We start from the raw sequence: 19,751 nt of genomic DNA on the forward strand, positions 1-19,751 counted from the left end.
TCCATCCACCACCACGCCACTCCTCCTAAGATACTGTTCATATATACAAGGAGAGAACAATCATCCTATATTGCCCCCTCAGGACCCATCCAAATCCAGGTGTCAGTTGCATGCAGAAGCCTTCCCTTCCAGGACTTGCATGGCTTCAAATGTTGACAAGCTTGTTCTTTATTGCTACCTGCCTGTTCATTCACTGTGAGCAACATTAAAATCTTGATATTCTCAGTTGATTTCTACAGGCTGCAGTCAGTGAGTTCTGCCTCCGTCAGTGCCAGATGTACGTATAAGCTAAGCAAGCTATAGCTTAGTCCCACCCCCACCCCCCAAAAAAAATTAAAGGGGGAAAAAAGCACCTGGATGTACATTTCCAAAATATATGCTAAAAAACCAAGTAAAATAAAACCTACATACAGCAACAGTGGCAAATGGCTTTAGATAACTATTAGGTCCATAAATTACCAAATAGCATATATTCAACACAAAAACCAGCGACAATTTGTTGTTGACAAAGGACAGGTGGACATATAAAGGGCCCCATTACCTTCAGTAGTTTAGGGCCTCATCAAATCTAAATCTGGCCCTGGCCTCAGTGGGGATCTCCCCTGTCCTTCCCTGTTTGTTTCTGTTTCCGTATCATTCAGTTTGTCATGCTTCTTCTGCAGGTGGTTTCATCATTTCCAGAAGGCTTTAACTATTCAGACTGTTTTAACTATTCAATGCAGCTATTTGAGGCTGTTCCCATCAAAGCTATGAGGAGAAGTATAGCCAAAATCAACTGTATATGTGCAAGAGCAGCATGGTTAAAATGCTGCTGGGCCCAAGAAACTCATGCAATGTGATGCAAATTCTTTGCAGGTTTGGCAAACTTGGCTCTCCAGATGTTTTGGGACTACAACTCCCATTATCCCTAGCTAACAGGACCAGTGGTCAGGGAATTGTAGTTCTAAAACATCTGGAGGGCCAAGTTTGGCCATGCCTGCTTTACAGGCAGTAAGCACCCCTGGGCTCTGGTTTCAAATGTGGCGAGGTAGTCTCCCTCCTACCCCCATATTTCAAGTTGCTGTTCCCACCAGAGAGCGGGCAGGGAGGTCTTCATATGATGTTCATTGCCTAATCCAGTTCACTGAAGCTGCCCTCTGTGCAAGTGCTGTCACCCGTGAGTGCACAATGCTACCCGAAATGTACACACCTCACCTTAACTGTGGCTTCTGTTTTCTAATCAGATTAAAGCTGGATTGAGGGAAAACACATCAAACAGAAGTATTTCTCAAGAAGTCACAGGATACCTATGGATTATGGCTATTGTCATGTCTACTCAGCTTCAAACACCAGTGGTGGGAAGGTGCTGGAGGCAAGCAGTAATGTGCACACAGCTTTAGGTTGCAATCTGCGAATCAGTCACATTGAACATGAGGGTACGTAGTAGAAATGACTAGGATAGCACTGTAATTTCAGAGTAAATCTGCAAAGGAGCAGGCCAAAAGGCAGATCATTTCAGCATGGCAAAAGCTGTTAAATGTGAACAGTTTGTAGGTTTGTGTCTCTGCTAGGAACCTCCATACCAAATATGGTATTTTATGTCACTAAGAAGAACTAAATACTGATAGTAACTCAGTGGCCAGAATCAGGAAAAACTAGATGGTGGTTTAAACTATCTTTGCAAACATATGAGATGGTTAGCTGTTGCTAAAACTGCTAATAAACGGTAAAAAGAAGTCTAAAGGACAGAAAGACCAGCACCAACTCGACTGCAATTTCCATAGAAAATTACATTTATTCATTATATTTTCCCTTGGGCCCACCCCCAAAGCAGGACTAAGGACAAATTTATTTATTTTGTTTATTAATTTATCTGCAATATTAACACAAAGTCTGTAAACTGTCAGGATCTTTGGGTGGCTTACAATGTTCAAATTAAAACAACAGTAAAACCAACTACAAAATAATAATTTAAACAATTTAAACAACATTTCAGTTTCAGCTGGTCTCACCCAGTTAGATTTACAGCTATGGGATTAGTTATCCCCTTGTCTTCCCCCTTGTATAATTTGTGAACCACACAAAGCAGGTGTCAAAGATGAATCAAGGCCAAAACCACACCAGCATCAGGGACAAAATGGATCTGCTCAACTTCTTCCTGTGAAGGAGATGCTAAGCATACTCTCAGACCTGTCACTCTAAGGTATATTTTAGGCTTTCAGTGTTAGAGGAACAATATTGTCCTAGATACTTCGAAGTTTAATAAATAAACTTAATAAATATACAAAAAACACCAACGAATACAAGTAACATTTTAAAACACTAAATAAAAACTGCACTAATAACTAAAACGTTACCCCAAACTATTAGCTATCTCAGCATAAACTCAATATATTAACAATTTAGAATATTGTATAGTATTAGCAGTCTAATTTATTTCAACTAGTGAAGGCTGCAGAGAGAAAAAAAATGTCTTTAAGGCCCACTTAAACATGAAGTGGGGTAGAGACAGTCTGATATTGTGGGGAATTTAATATGCTGCTCCTTCCACCTTGTTTGGAAGGTGGGAACAAGACCCACATGAAAAGCAACAAGTAAGGAAACAAGTTCATTACAAAGCAGGTACCGCTGTAAGAGCTGTTGTAGCCAGGTTTCTTTATTTTGTGAACATATATTAATTGATGATGACTCTTGGACACCTGGAGGATGTCCTCAATAAGACTGCAAAGTTTAGAACATTTTCATTAAGATTTGGGCTATATGGTGAGCTTTGAGAAGTGTACACACAGTCTTAGAAACAAAGCTTACAAACAGAATCATTGTAGAGTCATGTTAATAAACCTTTCTCTAGAGACCAGGAGTATTTGTAAACTGCACTCACTGCAAACTGGAAAGACATTTCTTTGGGGAGTGAAGTAGCTTCCCCATCATATCCACCCCACCCCACCTCCAGTGCAGCCCAGAGTCCCACCTTCCCATGTGAAAATCTGGACAATTCAATAGAGTTTGTTAGCATTTTCTGAAAGGTAGCTTCAAGCTGAGGGTAAAAATTCAGCCCAAAGCTCTCCAGTGCCAGCTGTTTGGTTTGTAGGCAGTTGTTTGGAAGGACTAGCAGGCTGCTTTGAAAAGCGAAGTTCAGATGAAAACATTCTCTCCAAGTTCAGGAGCTGCAACTTTGCCCTCCTTGTTGAAATCGTCGATGGGGAGACCTTTAATTTTCCTTAGCCAGGCATTTTTACACTCTTTTTCTCTGTTTGCTATAACCTTGGTCTTCTGTGCCTGATACTCGTGCGCCTTAGCTTCTTCATACTCTTTCATCTGTTGGGTTGTCAGAAGCCGGAACCCAGAATTGAGCCGGTATGGGTTTGGAGTGTGGGTGAAGAAGAGTTTGGGTCGCCGTGGTATCATGTCTCTATCGGGTTGGGCAATCTTCATTCGAGGCACTTTGATGGATTCGACAGAGCTTGTAAAGTGACCAACGACATGCCCTATGGCAGGTGGAGATGGTATCTTTGCCTGGCGAGAAATCTTTCCCCCTCTGGCCAAGTTGCTGCATGATTGGGAACGTGTAATAGTGGGGGCTGGGATGAAGGATTTCACCCTGCTTCCAAGCAAGGAGTTCTTCAAGCTTAACTGCAGCGTTTTGGTTTCATAAGGTGTGGAAATCCTTTCCATGCCAATCATGCAACGGGCAGCCTTCAGTCGTTTCAGCTGGGTTGATGGATCCATTTTCAGTTGCTCTGGACTTTGGGCAGCAGGGGTCTTGTTGGGCAAATTTTTCTGGAGAAAGGCAGGCCCCCAGGCATCTTTGATTTTCATATTGTATGCCATGTTGGCACTGACTTGGTCTGTCTGGTAGGCATGCTGCATTGTGCTAACAGTGAGAAGTATCTGGTCACCAGACAGGGGACCATGGAAACGCCTCTTCTTTATGTGCTTTACGAAAGCATCAGCATCCTGGCCCGATGCAAAGTTGCTGGCTAAGGGCTTGTTTTCCTCTAACTCATCTCCTGTTTTCAAAAATAAAAGTGAGATGAGTGAAGATTAGCACCTGGGGGAAGGCAGGGCAGAACTTGGAGCACAGATCTGGGCCCCTACTTGGTAGATCAGAAGACCCCCCAAATGAAGTCTTTTAAAAATCCATGAAAGAGGAACCTATGGGGATCAGGAGCTCCACTGTCAGAAGAATGACAGTGCATTCCTGCTGAATGCTTCCCCTCTCCTCTCTCTGTGAGACTGGGGGCTGTGGTTTGTGCAGGATAGGGGGGCTGAATGACTGGATATGGGTAGGTGGGTAGGGGCCTGCAAAGTCTGATGAGTAGAGCAGGATGGGGAGAAGGCTTGGGTGTTTGTTTGAGGTGGGGAGGAATAAATCATGTTGGATGGCACTTTAGTTTTAAAGGCGAAAGTCCAAAGAGGGAAGGGATATGACTAGGAGGAAGGAGTGGTGCCAGATGATAAGCTTGTTGCTCAATGGCTCACAAAAATGGGGAGCTCACTCTGCACATTACCATGTAAAGGAGGGCCCGAAGTCTTCAACTCACCTAACTGCAGCACTGGGTTTACTGTGAGATGAATTCATTGTTGCTGATGATGTCAAAGTGGTTGCCATGGTGCGCCAAGACAAGCACAGTTCCAGGCTACTATTATGTCATGCAGGAGTGTGAGGTGGATGTTATGGAGACGAAGGGTAGAGTACGTGTTTGACATTTGTATGATCTAAAATGTATATTGCCTCTGTTTCTCTTTCTAATTTAACATCCCTTAACCTGCTGCTTTGTGGTGCTTTGTTTATCCCATTTCCCACCTGCGTCTTTACTATTTCACTTTAACATGTAGTAAAGGATATTCCCATGCCCTGACCCACATTTTACTTTCCCCACCCTCACCTTCCGTCAGTCTGTTTTAAAATCTACATTCCCCCCTCCTGTTTTGCCAAGTCAATAGCAGGTTTTTTAATGGATCTCTGATGGACCATAGAGCGCTTAGTGGGAGGAAAGATTTTTATTTGAACAAAATAGGCTTCTCATGTAAAACCTCCCCAGATAATCTATGACCCACCCTCTTACACAAAGAAACAATCACAAAGAAGCAATCCCCACAATACCTTCACTCAGACAACCCACATATAGCACCAGATCACCAAATCCCTTGTTCCAGCCATGGGGGGGGGGGGAAGCGGCCTCAGGAACAGCAGCGTCCAGTCTGTGATGCAGCAACGTTGACTATGTTGCCCTGCACCCAGACTCTCTGCATCAAATGCCTCCATGGCTGCCACCTGTGGTGATTAGGGCTCCTCCCAGTCCCATAATCCGGGCAATCGAGCCCAAGCTGGGCCACCCTCAAGGGCAGGAGTGCTCCTGCGAGGACATGCGGCCTTCAAGGAATGGTTGATTGCGCAAGGCCAATCCTAAACCTGCTCGATCCTTCTTTGGCGTTTCCACTACACCTCCCAAATCTACAATTTTCATAGTTTATTTTTAGTATGCTAATCAGCTCTAGTGGCCTAAAGCTGGACTACAGAAACAAATGGCACCTTTAAATGCAGCTGCACATTTTCAATACACCATAGTTCCTTACCTACTAGAGTTGTTACAGATTTTGAACGTGCGGCAATAGAAAAGAGTCTAGTCTGCTCATCTGGCTTCATTTCCAGGGTTACTACATTTTTGCGCATCCTGGGAAGAGGTTCCTTCAAAATTTGATAATGAAGAGCTAGAAAAGAAGGGAATAATTTTGGCTGCTGTCCAAAGCACACTTATTGTGAAGGAAGTCCTACTGAACGCAGTCAGACTTTCTTCCAAGTATATGAGAATATGGCTATATGGCTGCCCTCTTCAAATGGCTTAACTCCAGAGTTGTGTTTTGTGGATCAGTGGGACTGTGCATGCCAGTGAGCTTGGGCTTATCAGTTTTGTGTCAGCTACAAACATCCTGAACATATATGAGCAATGTATCACTTGATATCTGTTTCCTCTCTCCAGAAATTCTAGCTAATTGGAATATTGTAAAATTAGAAAAATGTGAAAAGTAGTCTGATAGGACTTCTTCACCAAAGGGATTATCTAACTACTGTGCAGTTGGTCTTGTATAATTCTTAAGAACTTATTAGAACACATTCAAAAGGAGTACTTCAGTAGAAACCCGTCTTACTCTTCATTATTCCAGAGAACCAAGATCAAACCCATCTTGCAAAACTACACAAAGATTTCTGATGAATATTCCTAGGAACCCAGAAATATCCAGCCTTTCTTTCTGTAATGGAGGTAGGTTTTATAATTTTTTAATGTTGCTTTTAATATATGTGTTATATGCTTATTGTTAAGTTGTTTTGAGTATCTTGTATATGAAAAAAAGAAAAGTGACTAATAAGTTTAATCAATAATAACCTAGGAGAATGTCATCAAGCAGAATATGACGCCATCTGATGAAGGGAAGGTGGCCCTAGATTGTATATCTTCTAGTCTAAAAGCCACATTTCCTCATGGAGAACCTTTTAAGGGTCACGTGACAGTCTTGGGTGTGGCCCAAGTGGGTGAACAATGGATGTAACTTTTATCTTCCTACAGTAGCTGAGACACAAAAGGGCTAGGTTTCTGCACGTGCATGTGCGCCCATGCACACACACACACACACACACACACACACACAAACACACACAGCCACATGTCTCCATCCTTCATCCAGGCAAGTAAGAGGTGTTATCTTATTGTAAGGATGCATTGCAGTCAGGGCTGGATTTGGTCTCTGGGCATAAGGTCCCCCAATCCTGCTCACAAATCCATGATTATATTACATGAGTTCCGCTTTTTACCTATCCAAAAAACAGTATAAAGCAGGACATTGCAGATTGCTTGTGTATTAAAACCTACAGATAATTCATTCTATCTTCAAACAGCCACCAATGACCTGAAATATCACTGCACAGCCATCTGTTTTGCATATGTATCCAGAACTGGTTCATATGCTCAGATTTTGGTTGTGCTTGCTTTACCTTGCAGCAAACTGAGTGGGCAAAAGGAGTCTGATTACTCGGCATTTGCACAACTCAATGGCTGCATTGGGGTGTCATGCTAAAGCATAGTTTGATGAACAAGCTGGAGTGAGCCACAGCAAGCCTCAGGTTTGAAAGGTCACCCATCTTCCCTGGTACAGCCATGAAGAGGCACTTGGAAGCTCTCACTTCTGCTTAGCCACAGCTTGTTGAGTTCTCCAAACCAATAAGCTGTGCTTAATGCCAATGTAGTTCAAAGCTAGCTTGTGTCAAATAAACCATTGCTAACATCAACCATGGTTTTGCAGTTGGGGCAAAACAAACAGGCTGTGGTTGAGCAAAACCTCCCAAACTCTTCCTTGTAGCCACAGCAGAGTGGCAGGGGCAGTTGTGTGAGCCCAAGGCTCACTGCAGCTTGCTCACATAATCCTAAATGATGATATATCCTTCAGCCTTAGATCCCCGGATGTTGCTTGACAGCAGTTATCATCTCTAACCATTGGATAAACTGGCTGCATATGATATGAGTTATAGTCCAACAACATTTGGAGTACAGATAGATTTTTCATTCCTCTTTGTGAGTGATAAAAGGAGGATCAGACCACCCTTTTACTGCATGTCAAATGCAACATAGATCAAATGTGATGCTTATCATCACAGGATATTAGAATTTAAAGGAGAGATGACCAAGACTGTATACAAGCCATCTAAACACCCTGGAAGAATTTGTAAAAGGGTGAAGAAGTTCCTCCCTTCTTGACGCCTACCAACACTTGCAGGATTTCAACTGCCATTTAACTTAATACTTGATGGGCATCAGGAGCAGTACCTGGAGTAGAATTTCTGAAGTATTTCGTCGACTTCCGAATAATGTCATAGGAAAATACTGTTTTGGTGCTGTAAAGCTTCCATTTATTCCTGTGGGACCGTTTCTTCCGCCCAGAAAGTAAATGTGGCGGCATTATTTGCAACGCTTTGTCGTCAAATTTGCTCTTTTCTTTCCTTTTAGTTAGTTGTTCGGAAGCTAGTGTGTGGTCCCACACTACTTCCTCAAACTGGAACATAACCACACTGCCCAGTGCATTGACCAGTAGCCTAAAAGAAAGGCAAAGGGAGTGAGAAAACACCATGGCCAACTGTCAGAAAGTACCAAACGTGTAGTGCTATAAACTGAGGAGTGAGGCATTATTAGAACCTTCAATCTGCAAGGAAGGAAAAGTGGTATGGATGTAGCTTACTGCCATACTGCCTTTTCCTGCAACTAGTGACATGATTTTATTTTTTTTCAAATGCAAATAGCAATCACATGGCGGGGTGGAAGACTGAGAATTATAGAATTGTAGCAAATGGGGGAGGAGAAATTTTAAACTCTTGTTCCCTTGGTGCAGTCCTAATGAAAATTGCTCCTCTAAAGCTGTCATTTGCATGGGGATGGTTCCGTTGGTTTCATGTAGATGTTAAACAGCCATAGGGGATAACATCAAACCCCAAGGAACCCTGCACTGAAGACTCCACAGGGCTGAAGAGCACTCCCCAAGCGTCACTCTCTGGAAACATCCATCCAAACAGGACCAGAACCACTGCAAAGCAGTGCCGTCCACCAGCAATTCAGACAATCACTCCGGAAGCAATCCAAGGCCCTTCACATGCCAGCCCACACATTTCCTCAGAAAGGTATATGACAACCTTTATTATTTAAGAACTGGGAAATAATGTCTGCAACCTACGTGTTTTCCACTATACAGAAGGACACCACGGGGTCACCTCTGCTATTGGCTCTCAAAACTCTCAGGCAGGTCCCTGTCAGGAAGTTGAATATGCGTATCTTCCCATCCGCACAGCCACTGATGACTCTGAGATAGAGAAATCCCAGGGACAGAACCTCCCTACAAACAAGGAAAGTTGTTGAAATACAGCACTTGCTCTTATGAGGACAACATTGAAACTGTAAGGGTGTCTTGGTGTAGAATGATGAATTAACACTCCTCAAAGTAAACAAATGGAGGATGTGTTTTACAAGGAATATTCATGAATGAGGTGAAATTGGGGGGGGGAATTATTACTAGTACAACTTTGTCTATTTGCACACACACGTAGAATGCACATAATGCAGTCAATGTTCATTAATTTGAATTAGTCTATTCTGAGTAGAACTTAGTGGAATACCACCCCTAGTTCCTACCCTTCCCTCATGTGTTACTCTGAGCAGAAAATATGTCAAGCAAGTGCTGTTTACTAGGAAAATGACAAATTGATGTTTAAACAGGCTGCCATCTGAAGTGAAAAGTTACTGCAAGAACACACCCGGATCAGCAGAGCGCTAAACGTAAGCAAACAAAATGTGAGCCAATTTACTTTTAGGCAGTTGAGGGAGAAAGAAAGTCAACACCGTGTTGAAGGATGGTATGCTGACATAAGGGGCTGGGTGGAGAACTTCCTGAACCGAGAACTGGCATTGGCTCGAGTCCAGAAATGCTAGAGGCACCTTCTTCTATGTGCCAAGGCAGGCCAGCAGGAACCTGAGAGAAGTGAGACGAACTTAGAGAAGAGGACCACAGAGAGTACAGCAAGGGTAGGTGACTCTTCAACTGTTGTTGGACTCGAACCTTCATCAGCCCCAGCCAGCAAGATCACCATCCCTGGAGTACAGCCTAGTGAATGAAGAGGCACAACTTACTGCCTTTCTGGAGTAAAGTAGTCTGATGGGGATGGAAAGTGAAAAATGGCCACCATCTTTCAGAGGCCTGTAACCACATGCCAGTGTGGTGTAGTGGTTAAGAGCGGTAGACTCGTAATCTGGGGAACTGGATTTGTGTCTCCGCTCCTCCACATGCAGCTGCTGGGTGACCTTGGGCTAGTCACACTTCTTTGAAGTCTCTCAGCCCCACTCACCTCACAGAGTGTTTATTTTGGGGAAGGAAGGGAAAGGAGAATGTTAGCCGCTTTGAGACTCCTTCGGGTAGCGATAAAGCGGGATATCAAATCCAAACTCTTCTCCTTCTTCTTCTTCTTCTTCTTCTTCTTCTTCTTCTTCTTCTTCTTCTTCTTCTTCTTCTTCTTCTTTCTTGCTGTATCCTTTCATCATTACCAGTTCACAACACACACATTTTTGAGATGTGATATAGACTAAATAAATTAACTGAAGTGGTAAATCCTATGAACAGCTTTAACGTAGAGGACCTTTGAAGGTGGAGACAAGCCATTCATAGTAGAGTCATGCTAGGTTCTGTGGTCTTAGGTTTTTTGCCATCTTGGAGGTGGGTGGGAGTTCAAAGAAAAGATAAACCTTGTATGGTTCAAAAGCAGAGAGCTGTCTCATCTTGTACAGAAGGGATTTTGGCAATGGGAAAAATTCACAGTTCCAGTTAGCTTTGTCCTTTATAAAAACTACTCCAAACACATAAGAATCAAGAGTCATTGCTAAGGACATCACAAAGTCTGCAGCTTTTTGACTGCAATAAACAATACCTACATGGGGTGTCTGAAAGCCCCCAGGCATCTCTTGTGATTTCCGTACATGCTCCATCCCAGGATATAGCCGTCATTGCTTCCTGTCACAAGATGCCACTCATCAAACGACAGGCATGTCACAGGGCCCAGATGCCCTTGTAAAGTCTGGGGAAAAAACAGATTTGTTTTTGCATGCTCTTTAGAGGCTTCCAGCAACCACAGGATTATGATGCCATTGTTTACTTTGTTGGTGGTAAAGATGTGACTAACCTCCACTGGCCACCTATTGCTGAATGCTAAGCATCTAACCTATCAGAAATGTCAGCTTTCTTACTGGAGTGGAAGAGGATAAAAATAACCCCTTTAAAAATAGTGGGGAGCAAGGAATCATCAGACTGATTAGGCTAATTTCAATCCCAGGAAAATTTGTAGAAAGCATAATTAAAACTTTACCTGTGATTAAACATATAGACGGACTAGCCCTGCTGAAGAAAGACCAGCAATACTTTCTCACAGAGAAGGTTTGCCTCACCAAACATTCAGAATTCTATGAGTGTGTCACAGACATGATGTATTGCAATTAGCAACCACTTTTGGTGAAGTTGCACACTAAATTCCTTTTGCTGCCTAGAAAGCCCCTGCTGCCAGTGGCAGTTCCCATATTTCACTCTGAATGAGTGGTCACTGTAAGCCAGCTCTCTTCTGATTGTTTGACGCTTGCCTGGGTTAGTCCCTTTGCTATCCCTGTGTTCATGAAATGCCAAAGAAGCTTGAAAGGTCTCGCTGACCTTTCTCTGTGTTCCCAAGGAAGATAGAGCCTCATTGTTTGCATACAAACTTTTGGCAAGAGCAGTAGAGAAGTATGGAGGGCCATGTTACCCTCCCGCCCGCCCACCCTGGCTTGAGTTTCCCCACCACTGTTCTGACTCCACCTTAAATGTGTTGCTTGGTGCCACATACTGAGCTGACAGCATTTTCAGAGTCAGCCACTGCGTTTTAAATCTTACCTTTATCAGTATACATGTCTCAGCATGCCACACTTTCACTATGCCCTTATCGCAGGCACTCACGACATGTGTTTCATTCATCTTAGCAGCCCAAACAATAGCTTTGTGTGCGAAAGTCTTAACGCACTTTCCAGTTTCTATATCCCACACTGTGAAAAACACAAAAAGATGCCGTTAATTCATTTTCAGCACAACCCTGAGCAGTCTCCTGGTGCCATTAAGCTGAAGTGACGAGACCTTGCCAAAGACACAGATAGGCTGGGAGATGGACAGTACTCTCTTGCAAAAAATCTCTAAAGGTGGCAGCATACTTAGCAGCAGCATCTGCTCCAAAGAGTCACTCAGTCCCCTTCCTCCTGATAACCAAGCAACCCCCAGCACTTGCTTTGGAAGCAGAAAAGAAGATCCCAATGAGGACTGAGCAGCCTTAGTGGCCTTCAGCCAAAATAGAATGCTGAGTATCTACTGGAGAGGAAAAATGGAAAACGGTGTGCATGAACACTCTTGCTTGACCCCTTGCAACTTATGGAGGAAGGCATGATTGGCACCTTGAACTGTAACACTCCTGTTAGATACATTGGTACATTGATTCTTAAACTTAATCTGTTCCGGGAGTCGATCCGACTCCCAAAACGTTCAAAAACCAAGGTGCAGCTTCTGATTGACTGTAGGAGTCTTCTGCACTCAAGCAGAAGCTGTGTCGGACAGTCAGCTTCTGAAAAACACTCGCAAACCGGAAAACGTACTTCTGGGTTTGCGGCATTCGGGAGTCGATTTGTTTGGCAACTAAGCCATTCAAGAACCAAGGTACGACTGTATTGAGGATGTACTGCAACATGTTGTTATTCTGCAATAAAAGGTAAAGGTAAAGGACCCCTGATACTTAAGTCCAGTCGAGTACGACTCTGGGGTTGCGGCGCTCATCTCGCTTTATAGGCCGAGGCAGCTGGCGTTTGTCCGCAGACAGTTTTCCATGTCATGTGGCCAGCATAACTAAGCCGCTTCTGGTGCAATGGAACACCGAAACCAGAGCAGCACACAGAAACGCTGTTTACCTTCCCACCAGAGCGGCACCTATTTATCTACTTGCACTTTTGGGCATGCTTTCAAACTGCTAGGTTGGCAGGAGCTGGGACCAAGCGACGGGAGCTCACCCCAGCGCAGGGATTCGAACCGCTGACCTTCTGATCAGCAAGCCCAAGAGGCTCAGTGGTTTAGACCACAGTGCCAATAGGAGCCTTCTAATGACTACAGTTCCCAAGATTCTTTGGAGGAAGCCATGTTTGTTTAAAGTGGTATGATTCTGCTTTAAAAGTATCTTGATGATGTGGTCATAGTTCTGCATTACAATTGTTTACCTTTTCATTCTGCAAAGTTTAAATTTAACTATAGTATGTAGATTTTCCCGTATTTCCCTGGGAGACAGGCAATGTTTTGCTCACATTTTGCTGTGCAATCTTTGGATCCAGACACAAACTTGCTCTTGTAGAAATCCAGGCAAGTGATGCTTCCTGTGTGGCCGTTAAAAATTTTCACACATGCCCCAGTGAGGATATTCCACATTCTAAAAGATACGGATCAAGAGGATGAGAAGAAACAAACATTGAAGTTGCATGTATGTTACCAGCTTAAAATATAAGCTGTTTCCCCCATCAATTTGGATCAAAGCGGGTTTAGGGAAAATTGCATCAAAATGCAGTATTTCTCAAGAAACAACAGAATAGATATGCATTGTGGCCAATATGGTGTATACATTGCTTTCCAAACTAGTAGCGGAAGTGCATGAGATGCTGAGTAAACAGAAGAGTGTACACGGCCAGAATATAACGAGTTATTGAAATTTCAAGCATATCTAGATAGGGGTGCAACCAAACAAATGGGAATAAATATCTGGAAGCAATATGCTTTGCACGGTCTTTCTCTGTTTGGATCATGATACTGGGGTTAATGCTTCATTTCCCTTTTTCTACTATGCAGCCTACTAAATTAGTATGGGGATTGGTAATATGTGGCAATGGCCGATCCAAGGTGAGATTGAATTGGTAGATATGTGCATGAAAATTGCTTTAAGTTCTGACATTCCATTCACCTATCTTCTTGTCCGATCTGTTGGTACCAGGTTTTATAGCTTCTCTAGTATATACTAAAGTTTAAATAGCTTGATGATACAGGTATGATATATTATGGAATAAAATGTAACACATGGCACTATACTGTGTGTTTCTTTAATGCGCTTTCTGAGTTTCAATAAACAACGTTCAGAAGCTGACACTCCCGAAAGAACTGGAGCCACCAACAAATTAGCCAACCAACAATTTATTTGAAATTCTGCTGGTGAGTTGCAAGTGCATTGCTGTTTCATTTGCTGTTGTGTTCTATAGTCTGTGGCTCTGTATTTCATTACTTTGTGAAGTGCCCTGGAACTGGAGAATGAAGGATGGTATATAATAATTATTATTATTTTTAAAAAATAAAATACAGTAGCTAATTCTGGAGCTCTCTGGCTCAAACCATCATTTGCTATGGCTCCACCCAATGCTGGAATGTACCTCTGCACAGATTACCCCTGAGCTCTCATCCTTGTTGTGGGAATACATAACTTATTTTAGACTCAAGGAGCATAATAATACAATGTGAAGTATTTTTAAGCCCCACAAGCAACGAAGCACTCGAAGGACGTTGAATTAAATGGGCCGCAAGTACCCTTAACACCTTCCATATTTTGCCTCCCCCCCAAAAAAATGCAATGTAAAGATGTTAGGATCAGCACAGCTCACCTGATGCTGAGATCATAGCTGCCACTCAGAAGCAATCCTTTCTGTTCATTGAGGTACACAGCCCGGATGCTACCAGCATGTCCCAGAAAGACAGGAGGGACATAGCGCATCTCATCCACATCCATCAAACGGACTTTCCGGTCCACAGAACCAGTGGCCATCAGCTTCCCACCACCATAGTGAATCACTCTGTTTGGATCCAAACTGAAGAGGTAGCGAAGGTTGAAGGGAGAACCTGGTTTTATTTGATAGACTTATTTCTTTCATATCCTGCCTTTATTCCATGGTGGAATTCATCATGACAGCTAATACAGTATTCCCAGGAGGTCCCCCATCCAAGCAGCAAGCAGATCCAGACCTGCTTAGCTTCATATGCTCTGACACCACATCCCTGTTTGTAGCAACAGATGCAACACTAACCAAACATTCATCCTTGCAGTCATTTTTACTATTTCTCAAAGTCTAAGCCAGGCCACCCAGATCTGGTTTCCTCCAAGTGTTGTTGGCCTCTATGAATGAACTGAACTGGACTACTTGCATGTATTATGGGAATGTACGTCCTACTTGTACCACTTGTGGCAATTTATTCAGAGGCAGGAAGCAGATAAAAGACACAGGGAGGTTTTCCTTAGCGTGCTGCTCCTGGGGGGAAAGCTATATGTGTTCACTATTTTGAAAATATCATCAGAGGTTCATGGGTTTACAAAATGCCCCATATGTTGTGGAACATTGGTTGTTGTGAGGCACATCTAGAGATTTTGGGTGGGGAGGAGGGTGGAATGAAGCAAAACACACTTCTTGCTGGGTGCACATACCTGTCTATTAGAATCCGGACATTATACCCACTGCAGAAGACATTCCGTTCTTCCATCTTGACAATGTCTACCTCTTGTCCATGATAAGCTTTGCGCAGGTATTCATTCTCCTTAAAGCAGAATGAGGAGCAATGATGGCTGGTTATATGAGAGAATGACAAACGAGGAAATAGGTGGCCTTCTGCTTCAATTGGCAGAAATGGGCTTTGTCTCCACCACCACTTCCATCATTAGAAGCCCCCTCTACCCAGTATGGAGAGTGTGGGTACGCAGACTCCCACCACAAGCTGTGCACACATATGGGCTATTATTCCTTTCTTTGGGGAAAAAGGAGCATAGCTTCAGGTTGACACAGCTTCACACTTCCATACTCTAGGCATGGTTTCTCTCTGTGGTTTCTCTCTCTCTCTCTCTCTCTCTCTCTCTCTCTCTCTCTCTCTCAACAGAGAGATCAACCAATGGCAGAGAACTGAATAGGGCCCAAGAATTTCCCACCACCTACTCAAACCCAATCCAAGAAAATCCAGGAATGCAGAACACCCACAATGCACCTTTATAGTTACGATTAACTTGGCCTTGCTTCGGATGATGTCACCTTCAGAGTTTATGCGAGGAATGGCAACATTGACAATTTTGGCATAGTTGGAAATTGCTCCTTTAGGGCATGACCCCTGCAACAGAAAGACAAAATCATTTAGTTAAATATGTCAACACTGAAATGTTAGAACAAAAATGGCTGCAGTTGGTGCAAGATAAAGCTTGGCCTCTGCATGGGAGGGCAGGTCCATCCTTGCTGACTGCACTCCACACACTATGACTGCAGATACGCAATACATTGAAAGCACATGATTTCCCCCAAAGAATCATGGGAACCGTAGTTTGCGCCTCAAAGAGCTACAATGCCCAGTACCCTTAACAAACCACAAGGGTTGAGGAGAATCCCACAGTACCTGCAGAAATGCAATCTCACTTTGGAGAGCACGATTTGCTATCATATCCCTCTTGATTAGTTTGACCAGGAAGTCCCAGTGTGCACTCACGAGAGCACATCTGTTCAAGGATTTCATGTCCAGCATTCCTAGAGAATCACAAAGAGAAGCTTGTTGCTCTTTTGCTTCCTAAAAGCGAAGCATTAGAAAGCTGCTTCAGGGACTTATTAAGACATGCTGAAGCCCCTAAGCTTTTGTGAAGCTTTGTCAAGTTTAAGAGGCCGGAAAACTTTAAAAAAAAATACAGAAAAGGCAATGGGAATAGAAATAATGAAGTTTAATATTGGCATATATGGTGGTGGCACAGGTAAGGATATAACAAAAAACTAACCATCTAACTATGGACACCTTATAAAATACAGCTATTTCTGCACAAATTAATGAACTCAATATGACAAATGTGTAGCCATTAAGTATATTGTTGTCATATCAGAGCAATATTGTATGTTTTAGAGTGCTTTCCCTGTTCTCCTTTTTAACCAATTATGTAAAATATTAAATTTAGTTTTTAAAAGAATGTATTTAGAGATTCCTCATAATCTGAAGCCCTTGAATGTAGCTTAATTTAGCTTGTGCATAAGTAAATCTGGCACTGTGAGGAAGGCAAGAGGTTCTTACGCAATATGAACTTGGACAAGTGGATGGGCAGACAGCGAATGAAGTCTTTGAACTTGTTGACTTTGAAGGGCTTTGAGGGATGGGTGGGTACAGGCTCCGCGACATTCAGTATGATAGAACTGCTGGCGGCTTCATCCATGTACTCTGACATTACTTCAGACATCTGATCTGACTCTTTGCTCCAAAGCCTTTGCAAACGTAGACGACCTGTCGAGTGGATGAGAAAACCAACCAAGGGAGTATTACAGAGTGGTCATAAAAAGAACAGGCAGGATAAGAAGCTTAAGTTACCCTCTATAGCCCTGCAGTGAACAAGCAGCCGGTGCCTTTGAGCAATTGGACCTCCTCATACATATGTTATATATGGGCCATGGCTTTGTAGGTGACGTAGCCAATGTCTCATACAGCCCCACATCTCAAGAGGGACTATGTAGCACCAGATTTCCATTATGCCAACTGGGTAGTAGTTGCAATTATTTACAAACAAGATGCACCTCCTGGAGAAAACCCAGGAGCAATGAAAAGTCATGAATCAACATAGAAGTGGTAGAGATGCTGCTTCACAGGCAGAAGGTCCCAGGCTCTATTCAGCATCTCCAAGTAGAGACCTTGGAAGAGACCCTGGTGTGAAATCATGGAGAGATGCTGCCACTTGCTGGGAACAACACTGAGCTAAACAGACCAATGGTCTGTCTTGATTATCACTGATCTCATCAAAACATCCACTACTGTTATTCTGGCTGTTATCTATAATTACAACTGGTGGACTGGATTGCTGGAAGGGGAATTAGGTGGAATGAGAAGAAGAGCAGAGCAGGATGGGCCCCCAGAGCTACAGGGTGGTGCAGCTCAGGGGTATCAACAAGCCTTGACATAACTTGAGTGGGGAAGGCTGATCTCAACTTTCTGATTGAGAGTTTCCCAACCATGACCTTGGGATGGCCAGCATGGCCACAGAAGCTCTGCTGGAGAGCCAAGACTGCCACCAGAGTTGAAATCACAACGAGGCAGTTAAGTAATGCCATAGCATGTTTTGTTTAGGCTAACAGTGGCATTGCCATCTGTTCCCCACCCACCTACCTGCTCCACACCTACCTGTGTGGATCTCTTTTGCTCCAGTGGGGTGCCACTGTTAGAGGCAGACATTGACATTTAGCTGGAAGACAAAGTCTAGTCTGTTGGATCAGCTGCAGAGGTTGATGGGGTTGGCAGCATGAGCTTTGTTGTACACTGTTCTTGTGATAGGGATGGCATTGGTTAGGGTAAATTTGACAAAAGGGATATGTGAACATCTCCCAGCCCCACCACAAGTTTAACTTCTAGCCTAAGGAAGAACTCTGGAGAACTTGAAAGCTTGCTCACTATTTTGTGACATTTTGGCTGACCCAAAAATAACTATGGATTTTGCATATTAAAAGTGGCATATATATACAGTGGTACCTCTACTTATGGATGTGATGCATTCTGGGGTGCCATTCGTACCCCCAAAAGTCCATAAGTAGAACGCCACTTCTGTGCGTGTGCGTGACGTGATAGAGCACTCCTGCGCATGCGCAAAGCACGCAGATCACTTATGCACAAAGTGGCGAACCTGGAAGTAAACACTTATGGGTTTGCTGTGTTCGTAACCAGAAAAAATGCAACGTGAACCTAATGCAACTAGAGGTATGACTGTATTAGGAATGGGAAATGGATGGATGGATAAACAAAATTAAATAATACCAAATAAGTCACTCTTCTCTGAAGCAACCCCCGAGGTAAAACCAGAGGTGCGAGATGTGAGGTGGCTTCGAACCTGGGAAATAGATTTCTCTTGCTTCTTAAGAGGAATCACATCCTTGCTTGTTTGATCTTCATCTGGCACAGCTGAAAAGATTTAAATAACACAGGAGATAGAAATAATGAAAAAACAAAACAGTAAGAGACAAACATTTCACAGGAAATGATTCTATATCTAGGTTCTTTGCTCATTGGTCTGCAACCAAAGGAAGAGCAGTTACAAGCTACACTTAACGTGGTCCTCTCTGAAGTCAGGTATGGGGAAGTTATGGCCCTCCAGATGTTATTGGACTCCCACTCCCATCAGACCCACCCAGAGGTGATGGCAATTGAAGTCCAGCCACATCTGGAGGTTCCCCACCACACCCACCTCTTCACATGAACTTCTGAATGTAACTAGATACTTGGGCAATGTAAGCTAGGACAGTTCATTCAGTTTCGCTGGTTGACCACAAGCAACTAGGATGCTGGCTGCCCCACACATATCTATGCAATGAGGATTAGCACAATAGTAAAGGATACTGTCCATTTCCCCCTCCACACATTACTGGGATGTCTGGTTGAGAGTCAGAGATAGCACCTTCAGCTCCCTAATGCATTAGTATTACCTGTTTTGTTGTCCGCCGATTTGCAAGTGGCCTCATCTTGGCTCAAGAGGATGCTAACCAGGTTGGCAGCCATCAGCAACAACTGTGAGTCACACATCTGCAGCAGAAGCAGGAGGTAGTTTGCTTTGCTCCAGAAACTGGCATTTAAGAACCAGTTCCAGAGGTCTTCCATGGCATGCTCCAGTTTCTTCGGATTAAGTGCCCGGTCCAAGGTGGAAGATGCTGCGAAGCTGGAGCTGACGCAGGAACGGCTGTAGGTGAAATCCTTGCTATTGGTGGACTGCAGGAGGTTCCAGGCATACTTCAAGAGGTCTTGGCTTTGGAACCGTCTTATGATCCCCTTCAAGAATTGCCCCTTAGAAATATGGCTGGCCCGCACAAACCACTCTCGGGTGGAGAGAGCCTTCCAGGACAAGATGCAGGATTTGCAATGATAGCAAACAGGCACCAAGTCTGTTTGCTTGTCACACCGCAGATCTGGAGAGTACTCTAGTTTATATTCCAGGAGCTGTGGAACCACTTCCACCACCGGGTGGGTCTTCATTGTATTAGCCTGTGTTACACACACACACACACACACACACACACACACACACACAAACAGACACAAGGGCCACCAGCCAAAGGCAAGCAAGCAGCTTCCTAAGAGTCTCCCTCCATGACCCTAAATCTCTGTCTAGCAGCAACAGTTTTCTGTTTGTGGAACTCGTTATTTTTCAGAACTCCTAGGAGACA

The 19,751-nt window shown here is 43.6% G+C and overlaps 1 protein-coding gene and 2 long non-coding RNA genes across 3 annotated transcripts; 2 read left to right on the plus strand and 1 right to left on the minus strand.

The window, feature by feature from the left end:
- Positions 1-2,617: 2,617 nt before the first annotated feature.
- On the minus strand, positions 2,618-19,751 carry FBXW10B (F-box and WD repeat domain containing 10B). Its single transcript, XM_083725807.1, has 14 exons — positions 19,017-19,751; positions 18,352-18,495; positions 16,630-16,836; positions 15,973-16,100; positions 15,574-15,693; positions 15,023-15,132; positions 14,208-14,411; positions 12,873-12,994; positions 11,431-11,579; positions 10,446-10,588; positions 8,701-8,859; positions 7,803-8,068; positions 5,560-5,694; positions 2,618-3,989 (listed from the first exon to the last, which is right to left on the minus strand). Exons 1-14 carry the CDS (start codon positions 19,558-19,560, stop codon positions 3,115-3,117), a joined length of 3,306 nt encoding a protein of 1,101 aa, XP_083581933.1. The 5' UTR covers positions 19,561-19,751; the 3' UTR covers positions 2,618-3,114.
- Positions 4,550-14,451, plus strand: LOC310838511. Its single transcript, XR_014561001.1, has 3 exons — positions 4,550-4,674; positions 6,148-6,245; positions 14,261-14,451. It is a non-coding gene; the product is annotated as an uncharacterized lncRNA (long non-coding RNA).
- LOC310838534 lies at positions 6,632-8,996 on the plus strand. Its single transcript, XR_014561027.1, has 2 exons — positions 6,632-6,670; positions 8,719-8,996. It is a non-coding gene; the product is annotated as an uncharacterized lncRNA (long non-coding RNA).

Source organism: Podarcis gaigeae, assembly GCF_964106915.1.
Source record: "Podarcis gaigeae genome assembly, chromosome: 2".
Lineage (NCBI taxonomy): Eukaryota > Metazoa > Chordata > Lepidosauria > Squamata > Lacertidae > Podarcis > Podarcis gaigeae.